Below are 18142 nucleotides of genomic sequence, written 5' to 3' on the forward strand. Positions count from 1 at the left end.
ATTTGAGAATTCAGCCTTTTTTTACTGCTTATAATAATATAAGGAAGACTATTGATGAAGAAAATATTATACAATTATTAATTTGACAGATGCAAAGAAACATAAAGCAACAGTTTAGCCTGTAATGATTATCTTAGTCTGTTCAGGCTGTTGTAACAAAAATATCATAAACTGGGTGGCTTACAAACAACAGAAATGTATCTTTCATCATTCTGGAGGCAGGGAATTCCAAAATAGAGGCACTGGCGGATTTATTCTCTGGGCCTATTTTCTGGTTCATAACCATCTTCTCATTCTAACCTTACGTAGTGGAAGGGATGAAGGATCTCTCTTGCTTTCTTTTATTAGAACACGAATCCCATTCAAGAGGGCTCTGCCTTCATGACCTAATTAGATACCAAAAACTTCACTTCCAAGTACCATCACATTATGAACTAGGTTACATAATAAAATGTTGAGGAATGCAAACATTTAGTCTACAAAAATGTTGCAATTGACCATATAAATGAAATGTCAGACTACAAGTCTTTAGATGATGATATCCTAATTTTTTTCAAGTGAAGAATCAGTGAGTCAATGATATATTTCAAGAGACAAAATGGATACATAGAATTCTCATCCAGTACTCATGTAATAGGAAGGACTTCAGCAAGCAATATTTTTCATAAATACTTGAGATTTCTTGCACTGTAAATAAGATTTAGAATAAATAGTATTTCAGCTTCTATGGAAGACGTACATGAACATTTATTGGATATTGTTCACAAGTGGACACATAGTGAAGTTGAATATTTATGCAGAGTTGATTGAATGGAGTCAATGTAGGAGTTTAAAAACTGAGTAATTATTTTAGATGTTTATTAAAATGAACTGAAAATATTTTAATTATAGTACAAAGAGGATAACATCAGGAAAACTGTGACCATCAAAGTTGTCTTTTGAAGATATAAATGCACACACTCAAAAAGAATCACAAAGTATAGTCACCTCTAACCTACTAGAGACGTACTTCAAATGTTCCTCACAGTCATAGAAAGGATATGATCTAGATCCATGTTTGACAGCAGGAACTGTATTCAAAACACATAGAGCACTTTAGTTATATATCCTTCAAAGACTAGAGTAAAATATTGAGTTTTCTATATTTAAAATTTTTTATTGAAATTTTTCATAAAGCTGATTTCACTATTTTTATTTCTACTTTTATATATTTCTTGTAATATGTTTTTTACATTAAAAAAATGGTTTTGGGCCTACAAGTTATAGGTAACTAATAAGGGTTAATTTCAGGGAAAATAGAATTCCAGACAAAGATAAACATTACAGAAATAATAAAAGCAACAATACACCAGAAATAAATCTAAACTACACATGCAATAATGAAGAAAAAATCAAAATAAAATGAAATACAAACTAACTGATAAAATGAAAAAAAAAAAACACATAATTATGATTAGAATTTTTAAAAACTCCTCTCTTAGTAATTGATAGAAGTAAAAAGAAATCAGTTGGTCAGTTCCATGAAAAAGTGTAACGTACTTTAACTCATCTAATATGAAACAGATAATATTATTGTCTACATATTTATTAAGAAAATATAGAAATATCTTAATTTTAAAAGTTTCCCACAGAATAAATCTTCAGACCCATATGAGTTCACTGGACATTATTACTAAAGTTTTTTTAATGCTAATTTTAAGCAATCACTTCTAGAATACACAAGAGGAGTAAACACTTCCCAATTCATTTTATGATGTCAGCTTTAGTTGACAATAAAACAAGATAAATACCAGGAAGAGAGAGACAGAGAAAGAAAGAGAGAGAGAGAGACAGACACACACACAGAGAGAGAGAGGCAGGCAATATCTCTCACCAACCTAGACACAAAAATCCTCAACAGAATATTAACAAATCAAATTTAGTAAAGTACAAAAATTAATAAATCATGAAGAATTTATTCTATATTTTCAAAATTGATTCAAAATTAAAAATCAATGTAATTGATCATATCAGTGAACTACAAAGTTCATATGCTCCTATCAACTGATACTAAAAAGCATTTGAAAAATTAATACAAAACATCTCAATGAATACATATTAAAGGAAGTTCCTCAAACTAATAAATAATATCTACAAAAGCCCTACAGCTACCATCATACTTAATTAATGGTGAAATAATAAATTCTTTTCTGCTAAAATAATTATTAAGGTGAGTCGCTTACAACTCTTATTCAACATAGGCCTGGAAAGTCTAGGAAGTGCAATAAAATAATAAAAGTTATACATATTGGAAAGGAAGAAAGAAAGCTGTTATCTTCAAACCTATTTGAAGATGGCATAATCACCTATGTAGAAATCCCAAAGAACTTGCAAAAACAAAAAAATCTCAGAAAACTGAATTCAATTATATTGGAAAATACAGGATTGATGTGCAAAAATCAATGGTATATTTGCATATTAACAAGGAACAAGGGGAAATCAAAACATAAAAAACATCCAACATCATCTAAAATTGCTCTGAAGATAATGAAATAAAAATGAAATAATAAATGCATGGGACATGGTAAAAATTACAATAGCCTCATGAAAGAAATCAAAGCAGATTTCTTTCTGAAAGATCCAATAATAATGAAGATGTAAATTCTTCCTAAATTGATTTGTAAAAATCACAGCAAGATTTTTAAATAAAGATAGATGAACTTATGCTACTATGTATGCATATAGACAAAGAAGAGCTCTGAGAACAGCTGCAGCAATTTTGAAAAAAAAAAAGAATAAAGTGATAGAAATTCCTTTTTTCCCTGATGTTAAAGAATGTGGTACTAGTGTATGCAATAACACAAATCAATGGAACCGAACAGAGACCTAGTAAAATACCAATAAAAATATGTTTAATTAATTGTTGACAAAGGTGCAAAACAATTCAATAGATGAAAGATAACTTTTCTAAAAAATTGTGCTAGAATTTTTGTAGTTTCAGGTCTTGGATTTAAGGCCTTAACCCATCTTGAGTTGATTTTTGTATAAGGTGAGAGATGAGGACCCGGTTTTATTCTTCTACATGTGGCTTGCCAATTTTCTCAGTACCATTTGTTGAACAGGGTGCCCTTTCCCTACTTTATGTTTTTGTTTGCTTTGTCAAAGACCAGTTGGCTGTAGGTATTTGGGTTTATTTCTAGGTTCTCTATTCTGCTTCACTGGTCTATGTCTATTTTTATACCAGTACCATGCTGTTTCAGTGACTATGGCCTTATAGTATAGTTTGAAATCAGGTAATGTGATGCCTCCAGATTTGTTCTTTTTACTTAGTCTTGCTTTGGCTATGTGGACTCTCTTTTGGTTCCATATGAACTTTAGAATTATTTTCTGTGAAGAATGATGGTGGTATTTTGATGGAAATTGTGTTGAATTTGTAGACCGCTTTTGGCAGTATGGTCATTTTGACAATATTGATTCTACCCATTCATGAGCATGGGATGTGTTTCCATTTATTTGTATCCTCTAGGATTTCTTTCAGCAGTGTTTTGTAGTTTTCCTTGGACAGGTCTTTCAACTCCTTGGTTAGGTATATTCCTAATATTTTATTTTATTTTTTGCAGCTATTGTAAAGTAGTTGAATTCTTGATTTTATTCTCATCTTGGTCACTGTTGGCATATAGGAGAGCTACTGATTTGTGTACATTAAAAAGAACTCATTATATGAAAAAGATACTTGCACACACATGTTTATAACAGCACAATTTGGAATTGCAAAAATGTGGAACCAATCCAAATGCCCATCAATCAGTAAGTGGATAAAGAAACTGTGAGATAAAGAAACTGTGTGATGATACATACATTTATGATGAAACACTACTCAGCCATTAAAAGGAATGAATTAATGGCATTTGCAGCAACCTGGATGGGATCGAAGACTATTATTCTAAGTGAAGTAACTCCAGGATGGAAAACCAAACATCATATGTTCTCACTCATGAATGGGAGCTAAACTATGAGGATGCAAAGGACTTTGGGGACTCAGGGGAAAAGGATGGGAAGGGGGTGAGGAATAAAAGACTACAAATTGGATTCAGTGTATACTGCTCAAGTGATGGGTGCACCAAAATCTCACAAATCACCACTGAAAAACTTATTCATGTAACCAAATACCACCTGTTTCCCCAAAAAGCTATGGAAACAAAAAATTAAAAAAAAATGCTACAGTAATTGAACACTCATTTATCAAAAATTTAATCTTGACTTATATCTCTCATCCTATATAAAATTACTTTAAAATATATTATGGGCTTCAATGGAAACCATAAGGCTATACTTTTTAAATCTTCAGGTCCTAATACTCATAGAGAGGTCATATACTTGACACCAGAAGCACAATCCAGTAACTAAAAAAGTGGACCTTATTAGTAAAAGTCATATAAAGAGAAATTTTGTTCTGAGAAAAAACAAATTATAGACTTGGAGAAAATATATACAAATCACACATCCAACAAAATACATGTATCTGTAAAACATAAAATCTTTCATAAACATGGCATTTTTTTCTTTTTTCCTCTTCAATTTCTTTCATCAATGTTTTATAATTTTTATTGTAGAGATCTTTCACTTCTTTTAGTTTATTCCTAGGTAGTTCATCTTATTTGTAGCTATTGTAAATGGAATTTCTTTCTTCATTCGTTTTTCAGATTGTTGGCTGTTGGCATTTTGTATTCTGCACCTTTACTGAATTTAACAGTTCTACAATGTTAAAATGCCTTTACCACACAAAGCAATATGCAGAATCAATGCAATTGTTCACAGAAATAGAAAAAAATAATCCTAAAATGCATATAGAATGACAAAAGACACAGAGTTGTCAAAGTAATCCTGAGTAAAAAGAACAAAACTGGAGGAATCATGTTACCTGACCTTACACTATACAAAGCTATAGTAACCAAAATAGCCTGATGCTGGAATAAAACGGATACACAGAAAAATAGAACAGAATAAAGAACGCACAAATTAATCCACTTAATTAAAGTTAATTTATTTGCAATAAAGGTGTCAAGAACATATATTGGGGAAAGAACAGTCTCTTCAATAAATAGTGCTGGGAAAACTAGATAGCCATAGGCAGAAGAATGACACTAGATCCCTATCTCTTGCCATATACAAAAATCAAATAAAAATGGATTAAAGACTTCAATCTAAGACTCTAAACTATAAAACAACTAGAACAAAATACTGGGAAACCTCTCCAGGACATTGATTTGGGCACGGATTTCTTGAGTAAGACCTCAGAAGCTCAGGCAATCACAGCAAAAATTGACAAATCCACTCACATCAAGCTAAGAAGCTTCTACATAGAAAAAGAAACAATCAACCAAGTGAAGGGACAACCTACAGAACAGAAAAAAATATTTGCAAACTACCCATCTGACAAGGGATTAATAACCAGAATATGTAAGGAGCTCAAACAACTCAATAAAAAAATTAATTTTAAAATGGGCAAAAGATCTGAGTAGACATTTCTCAAAAGAAGGCATACAAATGGCAAGCAGCTATATGAAAAGGGGTTCAACATCACTGATCATCAAAGAAATGACACTAAAAACTACAGTGAAATATCATCTTATCCCTGTTAAAATGGTTTTTATCCAAAAGAAAGGCAATAATGTGAGAACGTGGAGAAAGGGGAGCACTTGGTACACACTGTTGATGGGAATGTAAATTAGTATAGCCACTATAGAGAACAGTATGGACATTCCTCAAAAAAACTAAAATAGAATTACGGGATCCAGCAATCCCACTGCTGAGTATATATCTAAAAGAAAGGAAATCCGTATATCGACGAGATACCTGCTCTCCTATGTTTATTTAAAGCAGCACTATCCACAATAGCCAAGATTTGGAATCAACCTAAGTGTCCATCAGTGGATGAATGGATAAAAAAATGTGGTACATATACACAACCGAGTGCTATTCAGCCATAAAAAGGATAAAATCCTGTCATTTGCAACAACATGAATGGAATTGGAGGCTATTATGTTAAGTGAAATAAGCCAGGCACAGAAAGACAGATGGTGCCTGTCTGTTTTCATTCATAATTGGGAGCTAAAAACAACAAAACAATTGAACTCATAGAGAGTGGACTCATGGTTGCCAGAGCCTGGGAAGGGTAGTGGGGATGGGGAGATAAAAAGGGAATGGTTAACAGTTACAAAAATACAGTCAGAAGTAATAAGGTCTGGTGATCAGTAGTACAATAGAGAGACTATAGTTAACAATGATTTATTGTATATTTTAAAATAACTGAAAGAGTGTGATTGGAATGTTTCTAATACAAATAAATAATAAAGGCTTGAGATGATGGATACCCCAATTACTATGATTTGATCATTACACATTGTATGTCTAACACACAGCACATGTACCCCATGAACATATACAACTATTATGTACCCATACTAATGAAAAATAAAAATTAAAAAACATAAAATCTCTCAAAACTGAACATTTAAAAAACACAAACAATCCAATTAGTAAATGGTAAAATGTATGAACAGACTTTTCACTAAATAGAATATACAACCAAATAAGCATATTAAAGATATTCAAAATCATTATCCATGGGGAGGTGCAAATGAGATATTAATAAACAGCTAATAGAATGATTAAAATTAAAGAAAAAACAGTGGTACAATCAAATGTTGGTGAGAGTGCAAAAACGTGGGTAATTCATACATTGTTGGTGGGATTGTCAAACAGTACGGCTATTCTGAAAAATTATTTAGCAATTGCTTTTAAAACTATAAGTAGTTTACAATATGTCTCAGCTATTACAGTCTTGTGCATGTATCCAAGACAACTAAAATATTATTTTCACATAGAATCTTCCACATGAATGTTCACCTCAGAGTTATTCATAATAACTAAAACTGGAAACCACTCAAATGCCCTTCAGTGGATCAAAGGTTAAAAAATTATGGCATATCCATACAAATGAAAACTAGTCATCAATAAAAAGGAATTAAGTATTGGTACATGCAAGAACTTGGATCCTATTCATGGAAATTATGCTAAAGAAAAAAAGTTAATTGCACAAACATAAAAAGCATATAATTTTATTTATATAACATTCATAAAACCACATAATTAGAGAGACGGAGAAGCATTTAATGGTTGGAAGGAGAGTTAGAGATGAGGGAAAAGAAAAAAATGTATCTACCAAGGGGTCATGTTAGACAACCATGTAGTGACGATACAGCTATGCACTGTCATTGTGATAGTTGTACATAAATCTAAACTGTGATAAAATTGCATAGAACACACACACACGTACACACACAAACACACAGACACACAAATGAGTATAAATATACTGGAGAAATCTGATTAAGGTCTCTGTATTTTACCAATGTTCATTTCCCAGTTTTGACATTGTAGGACAGATTTGCAACATTTTAACATTGGTGAAAGAGGAGCGTAGGTTAATTTATTCTTCTTTTAATTTACTTATGTACATATTTATTTCAACTACTTTTTTCTTCCTAAATTAACTGAAACTACTTTCTTCAGTATCATCTACCAATAAAGTACCCCAAATTCTAAGTTGTGGGAACAAGGAAACTCATTCTAACAACCTCTTGGCATATATTTTTTCTTGATCTTTAACTCTTATTGTCTTTAACTCCTATGCTCTTAAGTTGCCATATTAAGATATTCATATATCTAGTTATATGCCACTTCAGCATATTTGACATATGAATCCATTCCTCAAGTATTTATTCAAGTATACAATTCTAATAGTAAAAGAAAGGTTTAGTAAAAACAAATATATTTATTCATGACTTTCATCAAATCAATTTAAAAATATTCATTGCCACAGACTATTCATATGCTGTAGGCATGAACAATTTCATGATTTTTCTCTTTCGATATTACAGCTAACTTTAAAGATTGAATTTGATTGTGAATTGGGATATCACAGTAGGTGACGTCCTTGGAATACACAGACTATATAATAAAACTAAAATGTTTTCTATAATTTAACTACACTTACATAGAAAACTCTGCGTATAAATAGAAATATTCTGGGAACCCTGCTTAAAGTGAAGGGGAGGGCTTTTAAAATGTTTGTTTCTAGGTGAGAATTAAAACTATACAGAAAATTTTGGTTGGCAGAAAGATTTAGAGCTGCCTGGCTCTAGATCCAATTTAGTAGCCGCTAGTCACAGCGGTCATTTAAATTTAAATTAAATTAGGTAAAATACAGTTGAAATTTCAGTTCCTTAGTTGCATTATCCACATGTTGGATGTTTGATAGTTATACAGGACAGCAAAGATGTAGACCATTTCTATGAGAGCAGAAAGCTGTACTGAAACACAGATCTAGAGACTAACCTACTGAAAGCCAAAATCCGTCATCGATACTTCCTCCTGGTGATGATATTGATGGCTCACAATCTGGAGGAGCATAACCAGGATCACATTGACAATGGAAATGTTCATTGCAAATCTAAAACCAAAACAAACAAACAAAAAAAGCATTTATATACAACCAAAAATTAACTGCCTTATATGTGATTGTTAGTCAATGTAAATTTTAAAAATACTACCATTTAATATAAGGAGTTTTAAATTTAATATGAAAAATAATTTTAAAAATAAGAGGCAGTATGATAAGTGTTCATGCAATATATTTTCAAACATCATAGAGGTATCTTCTTGTTTGTCTCTTACATTTCTAATAAAGTCAATACCATTCTTGATACAATTTAAATGCTTTTTATTAGAAGGGCATACAGATTATGATGCTAGAAACCATAGAATGGTGGAAGTAAAAATTTATTATAAATTGTGTTGGACTTAAAAAAATAGTTGTGATGAGAGCCAAATTTTATTTAAAAAAATAGGGGGGAAAGCCAAAATTTTAAGACGCTTGCTCAATCAGATACAGACACAAAAAATTTATATAGAAAGCTAGAAAAAATGTAAAAATGTGATCTGGCAGACGAATGGAAAAAGGGCCAGTAGAGAATTCAGAAATAAATGCATGCAAAATTCATTATGAAAGTCAATTAAAACTATGTAAGAAAGAAAAGAAACTGTAAATAATAGATGTGTAAGTAATTTTGGGGAAAAATTGACGTAAACCACACAGGCAGGCCACTTTTTTCCTGAATTACTATAAAAAAAGAATCATCAATATGGCAGAAGACACTGACCACAAGGAGACAAATGCATGCTTAGAATGACTTATAAAGTTTAAAACATTTCTATAAGCCAGTAGATAGGTTTACAATAGATGAGGAGACAGAAATGCGAGTGGCAGATATGACCATACATACTTAGGAACTGTGTTATTAATTATCAATTAAATGCAAATTAACAATGGACTTAGCATGTTAAAAGATTAATACAACTAATCTGGACAGAATATGAGGAAATGCACATTTTCATACATGATAGGTGGGAGAAAAAACTGGTATAATGTTTCTTGATGACAGTATATTAATTAGAAAAATTCAAATTTTGCATATGTTCAGCCCAAACAAATTTTATTTGCTAATAATTTAAGAAAGCATATCAATGTGCAAAGGTAAATTTACAGTCATATCTGTTGTACTACTATTTGTAATAATTAAGCTAAAATTTAACATTAATTGAAAGGCCATCAGTGAACGGCATTTCAAATATAGTATGGATGAGCCATATAGTGAAATAAGTTGAAGCTGTTGAGGAATGAAACATATCTTAATGGATTGAAAACTCTGATCTCATAAATTGATGTGCATAACAGTGTGTGGATGTTCATAAACATTATATAAGTACACATACACTCAATTATAAACAATATGTATATATATGCATAAAAGTATAAGTATAGTCCTTAATAAATCCATTTCCAAAATTTAATAGTCTTAATCTAATATCATAATAATGGATTCTGTTTCATGGTGCATTTTTTACAAAGTGTAAACTTATTTGCTCATGAGGCCTATAACAATGTGATTATACACATAAATAATATGTATGTATAAATAGTAGATCTACTTTCCTTATTTAATGACAATTTTCAAAAAGAAATTTTCACATCTAATACTTGTGAACTTTGTTATTATCATAGAACATGTTATTGACATAGATTAAAATAATTATACTGAGAAAAATAGTAACTGTTACATACCCCATTCTGTCCACAATTTGTAGTACATTTTGTTATATTTAGTTCACTAAGATATCTGCATCCATGCGAATGACATACCTAAAATGTTACGAAGCAAACAACAACAAAAATACTAAATGTAAAGTAAAGAGATAAGGAATCATATTCGTACAAATATTATATGCACAGGAGACATACAGAACAGATGAATCTGAATTTCATAACATTTTAATAAAAACCATAGGAACAATTCTAAATGGTATGTTATTACTTAATAAGAAATATTACAAATGAGATATTTTCAGAAAGCAGAAATATACATTTTTATTGCAAACTGGTACAAGAAAAAAGTAGCCAGCTTGTACTAGCAATTTTTAATTTATAGGACCTCTTTTAACATTTTTTATGCACCTTTCTTTTATTTACTCATGTAGACCCTTAGAAGGAGATATTTTTATGCTCATTTTGTATTTGAGTAGTACGGTGGCTGTGTCAAATGGTGGGTCTACATTTAGTACTTTGAGAAATCTCCATACTGTTTCTCAAAGAGGTTGTACTAATTTACATTCCCAACATCAGTGTATAAACTTTCCTTTTTCTCCACATTCTTGACATCTATTGTTTTTGACTTTTTAATAATAGACATTCTGACTTGCGTAAGATGGTATCTCATTAAGGTTTTACTCTGATAGTTGGTGATGTTGGGCATTTTTTTCCATGTTTTTTGGCCACTTGTATGTCTTAGTTTGAGAAGTGTCTATTCATGTCCTTTGCCCACTTGTTAATGGGGTTACTTGGTTATTTTGTTGCTGTTGCGTTGTTTGAGTTCCTTGCAGATTCTGGATATTAGTCCTTTGTTGGATTTATAATTTGCAAATATTTTTTCCCATTCCGTAGGTTATCTGTTTACTCTGTTGTTTCCTTTGCTGTACAGAAGCTTTTTAGTTTAATTAAGTTCCATTTGTCTGCTTTTGTTTTCATTGTGTTTGCTTTTGAGGACTTGGTCATGTATTCTTTGCCTGGGCCAATGTCCAAGAGTTTTTTGTAGGTTTTCTTCTAGGGTGTTTATGGTTTCAGATCTTACATTTAGGTCTTTAATCCACCTTGAGTTAGTTCATGTATATGCTGAGAGGTATGGGTCCAATGTCAGTCTTCTGCATATGCTATCCAGTTTTCCCAGCACCTTTTTGAAGATGGTCCTTTCCCCAATGTATGTTCTTGCTGGCTTTATTGAAGATCAACTTGAAGTAAATATGTGGATTTCTGGGATCTCTTTTCTGTTTCATTGATCTATGTGTCTATTTTTATAATTATATCTTGCTGTTTTGGTTACCATTGGATTGTAGTGTAACTTAAAGCTAAGTAATGTGATGCTTCCAGCATTGTTCTTTTTGGTTAGGATTACTTTGACTAATCAAGCTGTTTTTGTGTCATATAAGTCTCACACTTTTTTATTTCTGTTAAAAATGACATTTTTATTTTGATAAGGATTGCATTGAATCCTTATCCTGTAGATTGTTTTGACAAGTATGGTCATTTTGATGATATTGATTCTCCCAATCCATGAGCACAGGATGTTTTCCCACTTGTCTGCATCATCTGTAATTTATTTTATTTATTTAATTCAGTGTTTTGTAGTTCTTGTAGAGATCCTTCTCCTCCTTGGTTAAATACATTCCTAGGTATTTAATTTTATTTTTTGGTAGCTATTGTAAATGAGACTGTTTTCTTGATTTTGTCCTTGGCTAGATCATTATTGGTATATAGAAACACTACTAACGTGTCTATTAATTTTGTATCATGAAACTTTATTAAACTCATTTATCAAATCTAAAAGCTTTTTTTTTTTTTTTTTTTTTTTTTTTTGGTGGAGTCATTAGGGTTTTCTAGACAAAAGCTCAATCATCAGGAATAATTTGACTTCCTCTTTTCCAGTCTGGATGACTTTATTATTTTCTCTTACCTTATTGTTTTGGCGAGGACTTCCAGTTAAGTAAGAGTGATAGAAGTGGGCATCTTTACCTTGCTTTAGTTCTTACAGGAAATGTTTTCAATTTTTCCTTGTTAAGTATAATGTTGGTTGTATGTTGGCTCTATGTTTGTTGTAGATTGCCTTTATGATGTTGAAGAATGTTCCTTGTATGCTGAGTTTATCGCAAATTTTTATCCAAAGAGATGCTGAAATTTATACAGTGATTTCTCTGCATCAATTGAGATTATCATATGGTTTTTTTCTTTCATTCTGTTGATGTGATGGATCAAATTTTTGATTTGCATGTGTTGAACCATCTTTGGATACCTGGGATGCATCCCACATAATCACGATGTATTATGTTTTTGATGTGCTGTTGGATTTGATTTGCTAGTATTTTTTGAGGACGTTTGCATCTATGTTTTCCAGAGATACTGGTCTTTACTTTTTTTTATGCCTTTGTTTGGTTTTGGTATCAGATGATACTGGCCTTGTAGTATGAGTTCGAGAGACTTTCCTCCTCCTTGATTTTTAAAAATTGTTTCAAAAAGATTCTAATTATTAGTTATTCTATTAGTCTAATTATTAGTTATTCTATTCTGGAGGTAGAATTGGGCAGTGAATCCATATGGTCCTGGCCTTTTTTTTTGTTCTTGGGATAATTTTTAATTACTGATTCAATTCTCACTAGTCATTATTGGTCTCCTTGGGAGTTGTATTTCTTCCTGGTTCAATCTTGGTAGGTTTTATGTTTTCAGGAATTTATCTATTTCCTCTAGCTTTTCTAGCTTGTGAGCATAAAGTTGTTCATAATAGTTTCTAATAATCTTTTGCATTTCTGTGGTGAGTTATAATGCCTGCTTTTTTATTTCTCATTTTGTTTGTTTAGATCTTCTATCTTTTCTTCTTCTTTAGTCTAGCTGATAGTGATAGGGACAGGGGGCAGAAAAATCTTAGGCAGAAGAGGGTGGGTCCCTGGCAAAGCCCCACCCTCAAGCCGAAAAGCCTGAGACCGCAGCCCAAAGTGAGAACTCATAACCCTGTTTTCCCGCTCAAATGCTGCCTTTTCCCAAACATCCAAAGCCCACCCCATTCCCTCACCCTGTGCCTATAAAGACCCCCAGACTCAGCCAGCAGAGAGAAGCAGCTGGACACTGGGGACTACAGCCGGACATTGGAGAGAAGTGGTTTGACTTCAGAGGGGCAGCTTGACGGTGTAACTTTGGAGAAGAGTCCAGCTGGAGATGGCCTGACTTGAAGGGATGATTACCTGCCCGTCCCCTTTCCAGCTCCCCTTTCCACTGACAGCCATTTTCCCTGGCAATAAAATCTCTCGCATTTACCATCCTTCAATTCGCTTGAGCGACCTCATTTTTTTCTGGATGCCAGGCAAGAGCTCAGGAGCCACAAGTGTGGATACAGAAGGCTGCCACACTGGCCCTTTGCCCTCGTTGGCAGAGGACATCTGCGGGCCCACTGAGCTGTTAACACTTAAGCCATCTGCAGACTGCAGAGCTAAAAGAGCACTGAAACACGCCCTCTGGAGCTTCAAGGGTCGCAGGCACCCCCCTTAGATGCTGCTGTGGGGCCTTCAGGGAGTTTGTTTCTGCCACACCCAAAAGCACTTGCTCCGGCTCCTTTACCCGCTCACCTGCACGCTCCCTCCTGCGAGGGGTGGAATGCAGCAGGTCCCAGCGAGTGGAGTTCATTCCTGCCAGCACCGCAGTGGCTGGCTGGTTTCTGCGCTCCTATACTCCAGTTCCCGCCTCCTTTGCTCCTGTGCTCCCTCCCGCGAGGAGTTGAGAGCAACAGGCTGAGTAAAGAGGGCACCCCTGTCGTGAATCCCGCGAAAGGGTTGGGGAAATATCTTGCTTCAGTAGTGTATCAATTTTATATTTTTGAAGAACAAACTTTTTGTCCTGTTGATCCATTGGATTTGTTTTGTTTGCTATCTGTTTAGTAATGACGGACCTCTCTTCTCACTCTGTTAGTTCTCATGAGAGCTGGTTTTTTTTTTTTTTTTCAAAGGTGTCTAGAACTTCCCTTCTCTCTCTCTTGCTTCTTCTCTCACCATGTGATCTCTGCACATACCAGTTCCCCTTCTCTTTCCACCAAGAGGAAGCAGCCTGAAGCCCTCACCAGAAGCAGATGCTGGCACTGTGCTTCTTGTTCAGTCTGCAGACCTGTGAGCCAAATAAACCTATTTCTTTTATAAGTTACCTAGTGTTAGTATTCCTTCATAGCCACACAACAACTGACTAAGACACGTTAAATCTCACAAGTTAAGGGGCTTCGTCCGTCCCTCAAGACTGGCCCCGTATCAGGTGCAAGTATTAGGTAAGCCATACTTCTGACAGACCAGATATAAATTGGGGGTTCTCATGATACCCTCCACAGTGTAACAATGTTAGAATGGCTCACAGAACTCAGGAAAATACTTTACTTACATTTAATGGTTTCTTATATAAGACACAACTCAAGAACAGCTACATGGATGATATATTTAGGGTAAGGTATTGGAGGAGAGGAGAAGAATTTCCATGCTTTCTCCAGCTGCACCACACTCCCAGCAAATTGATATGTAATAAATCCAGAAGATCATTGAATCTCTTTTTTCAAGGGTTTTAATAGAGCTTAATTTCCAGCCCTGCCTCTCTTCTTCCAAAAGTCCAGTGAGTCAGGCTGAAAGTCCCAACCCTCTAATTGCTTGGTCATCCTGATAACCAGCCCTGTTCTAAGGCCAGCTGGGGGGTCCCACCCTAAATCACCTGATGGAAATAAGCACAATTTCAGGTGTGACTGAAATGTGTTTATTCATTCTCAAGAACAAAACCACTCCCATCGCTTAGAAAATTCCAAGGGTTTTATTAGAAGCTGTATGTCAAGAATCAGAGACAGAGACCAAACATGTTCTGTGTTATGCTATATATATTATATATATATAAAAGATAAAATTAGTATACCTTTTATATATAAAAGATGCAATTAGTTAATATATTTAAGTATTTATGCTTCTGTATTTATAGTAAATATTTGCTCAGTTTGTTTTATATGGTCTTTGAAGGGATGACATATTACTTTATGATATAGTCAGCATCAGTATGTTCCTTTGATTAATTCATTACTTTTATGTGTGACTATCTTTTCCCATTCTGAGATAAGTATACTTTTCACTTAAATTTATCTTTTATTTTAAAAATATATTTTATATGTAAATTATTTTTATAAAAATGTGTGATAATTGTATACTTTTTAAATTAGTCAACTTATTTTTCAGTGTTAGTAGTTTGAAAAGACTTTATTAGGTATCTCAAAATTCTTAAGAAGAACAAAAATTAAAAAAGCTTAAACGCTTGTCATGTTTTATGTGAAGGCCACATATTAGACAAAATATGCTTGTGGAAGAAGTAATAGGAGAGCAAGTTAATAAGAAAATAATTGCTTTACTTCAATTGTAACCAAATTCATTTGTTGTCAATCACTACAAGACAAAATACTTGGCTTTTTTGGGTTTTATTTTCTTTAAAGTTGTTGTTATTCAGGTTGTCCTGACATTTTTTTTGCATTCTTTTATTCTTTTTTGTTCTTGGTTTACACAAATCATCACAGATCAGATCCTGGCCTATCAGGCAGTCTTAGATTCTCAAGCAAGAGGAAACAAGTTTAAATATTGGTAGTAAAAATTTAATAAAAATAATGGATAGAAAAGCAAGAATTTCTTTAACCAGCTGAAATTGTGATCAGTGTATCTTAAGATCTTGATATGGTAACCGAAATTTGTAGCATTAATTATAAATGAAAATTTAAGCATCCTCTCAATCTCTCTTTCTCTCTCACATACACACACTTCAGACACTCACAGACAAATCCAGCATATATAGTATCAATAAAAATTTTATTTACCTTTTGCTGACCACACGCAGTTATATCTTCTGTATAGGTCCTCAATTGTTTTGAAGCATTTCTTGCATGTGCTGACAAACATACATGACCTCCAAGGTAAGTATATTGTATATCTAAGTCTGTCATTGGTACTAGTTCTGAATGTATCCAGTGACAAACAATCTTTCCACAAAGGATATCACTAACAACATAAGACAGAAAAACGTTACCAATTTGTCACTCAGGTACACAATTATTAGGTTAATAACAATTCAAAAGTAAGGATAATTCAAAATATTACTCAGATCATAACAGCAAAGCTTTTCACAGCACACAATGCCTTATTAAATGCAACAAATAAATCTATCTGCATATACTAGATACTGTCTCTCATTTATTTCAAGTCACTCTTTGCAGTACATACACAAAACACAACATATGCACTTGGAAGATGTATACTTTTCTAAATACGTACAAAAAATTACAGCGTTGACCACAGTTTCCAAATTTGTCATGTTGAAAATTCACTTCTTCTGTACACAGAAGATTAGCGGACTTAGAAACTGAAAACATACGAAGTTATAGTTACTTATATTAAAAATATTAAAAGGTAAAAGTGTGGTAAGTCAATAGAGAGCTATCTAGACCACAACAATGTCCAGTCAGTGTAATCTGCTATAAATTTTTGATGTCCTCTACTGGGCTTTACAAGGAGAAGCACTTACTGAAAACTACACACACGAGAAGAGAAAAATTCATGTTATAGTGTAGAAATAATTAAGAAATCAGTCGCCTGCTCTCTTATCTACTATTCTAATAGTCTACTCCCTTTGCAACAACCACCTTCAGCTGGACTAATGTCCTACTATTGCGTCCTGAAGCTATCAGGTCTATTTTAACTCTTGACATCATTCAAAGTTACTTTGATTTGCAATTTTATTTCCAAATTTGAATGTAAAACAACACTTTCAGGGATGGCTCTTGGGTGGGTTACTGACTTTAGAATAGCTACAGTTTAAATATAAACCTCAAAATAAGGTAAAACAATTACATTTTCCAAATAACTGTGAACACTGTCTATCCCTTTCTCTGCATACTCCTTTAAAGCAATAGCTAGTCTTATTACTGCAGGATTCTAAATCAGCAGCTTTTACATCAGGTACACAAAACTCAGATGTTCCATTGCAATATTCTGGAAAATCACACATATCTATGCTTTTTCTGCAGACATGGCCTCTTGCATAGATCTGTGAGAGAAAGAAAAACAAATACATTTATTTTTCGGGCTCAGTCCGGTTTACCTCCACTACCAAGAATTGAAATGGACTAAATCAAACAAGGAGCTCCAATGACCTATGTATACTACATATTGAGAATGCTTGCTTGAGAATTGTCAGCTTAAAAGCAAGGATATCCAAGAGATGCATTGAATCAGAATCCTGTTTGAAACAAACACTCACTAGAGCACGAAGCCAGACCTATCTTCAATTTTAACCTAAGTTTGTGTTTATTTTTCTTTGCTCGGACATTCATCATCCAGTTACAACTGACCAATACTTAATCAGTATTAATGTTTTTATTTAAAAATTACCTGTAGGAATATCTAAGCACTCATTAGAAACAGGAAATAAAGGCCAGAAATAAAGGCCAGGTGTGGTGGCTCACGCCTTTAATCCCAGCACTTTGGGAGGCCGAGGCAGGCAGATCACCTGAGGTGTTCAAGATCAGCCTGGCCAACATGTTGAAACCCTGTCTATACTAAAAATACAAAAATGTGCTGGGTGTGGTGGCATGCTCTGTAATCCCAGCTACTTGAAGGCTGAGGTGAGAGAATCACTTGAACCTGGGAGGTGGAGGTTGCAGTGAGCTGAGACTGCACCACTGCACTCCAGCCTGGGCAACAAGGGCGAAACTCCATCTCCGTGGGGACGGGGGGGAAAAAAGAAAAAGAAATAGGTAATACAACTTACCGTACAAGTTTTATTGTTACAGCATGGTCCAGTGCCACATTCTGCAAATCCAATTAGAGTACAATCTACAGGATTACAGCATTTTTTATAAGTGCATGCCTAAAAGCAAATACAATAAATTTACATGTTTTATATCAAACTTTAGTCAAATAAATAGTTTTATTTTCAAAATAA

The 18142-nt window shown here is 33.4% G+C and overlaps 1 protein-coding gene across 2 annotated transcripts in view; it reads right to left on the reverse strand.

Annotated features, from left to right (window-relative positions):
- The window catches only part of LOC111544190 (A disintegrin and metallopeptidase domain 3-like), a 79884-nt gene that overhangs the window by 9288 nt on the left and 52454 nt on the right, over nt 1-18142 (reverse strand). For both annotated transcript variants that reach the window (XR_002732060.1, XM_023214648.1), the window contains exons 13-18: nt 17969-18067; nt 17050-17245; nt 16474-16561; nt 16020-16200; nt 10166-10243; nt 8380-8494 (exon numbers count right to left, since the gene is read on the reverse strand). Coding sequence is in view for 1 of the 2 variants with exons in the window: in XM_023214648.1 (XP_023070416.1) it covers nt 8380-8494; nt 10166-10243; nt 16020-16200; nt 16474-16561; nt 17050-17245; nt 17969-18067 (757 nt within the window). In the remaining variant the exon portion in view is untranslated. The remainder of the gene's footprint in view (nt 1-8379; nt 8495-10165; nt 10244-16019; nt 16201-16473; nt 16562-17049; nt 17246-17968; nt 18068-18142) is intronic.

This window comes from Piliocolobus tephrosceles, chromosome 7 (genome assembly GCF_002776525.5).
Source record: "Piliocolobus tephrosceles isolate RC106 chromosome 7, ASM277652v3, whole genome shotgun sequence".
Taxonomy (NCBI): Eukaryota; Metazoa; Chordata; class Mammalia; order Primates; family Cercopithecidae; genus Piliocolobus; species Piliocolobus tephrosceles.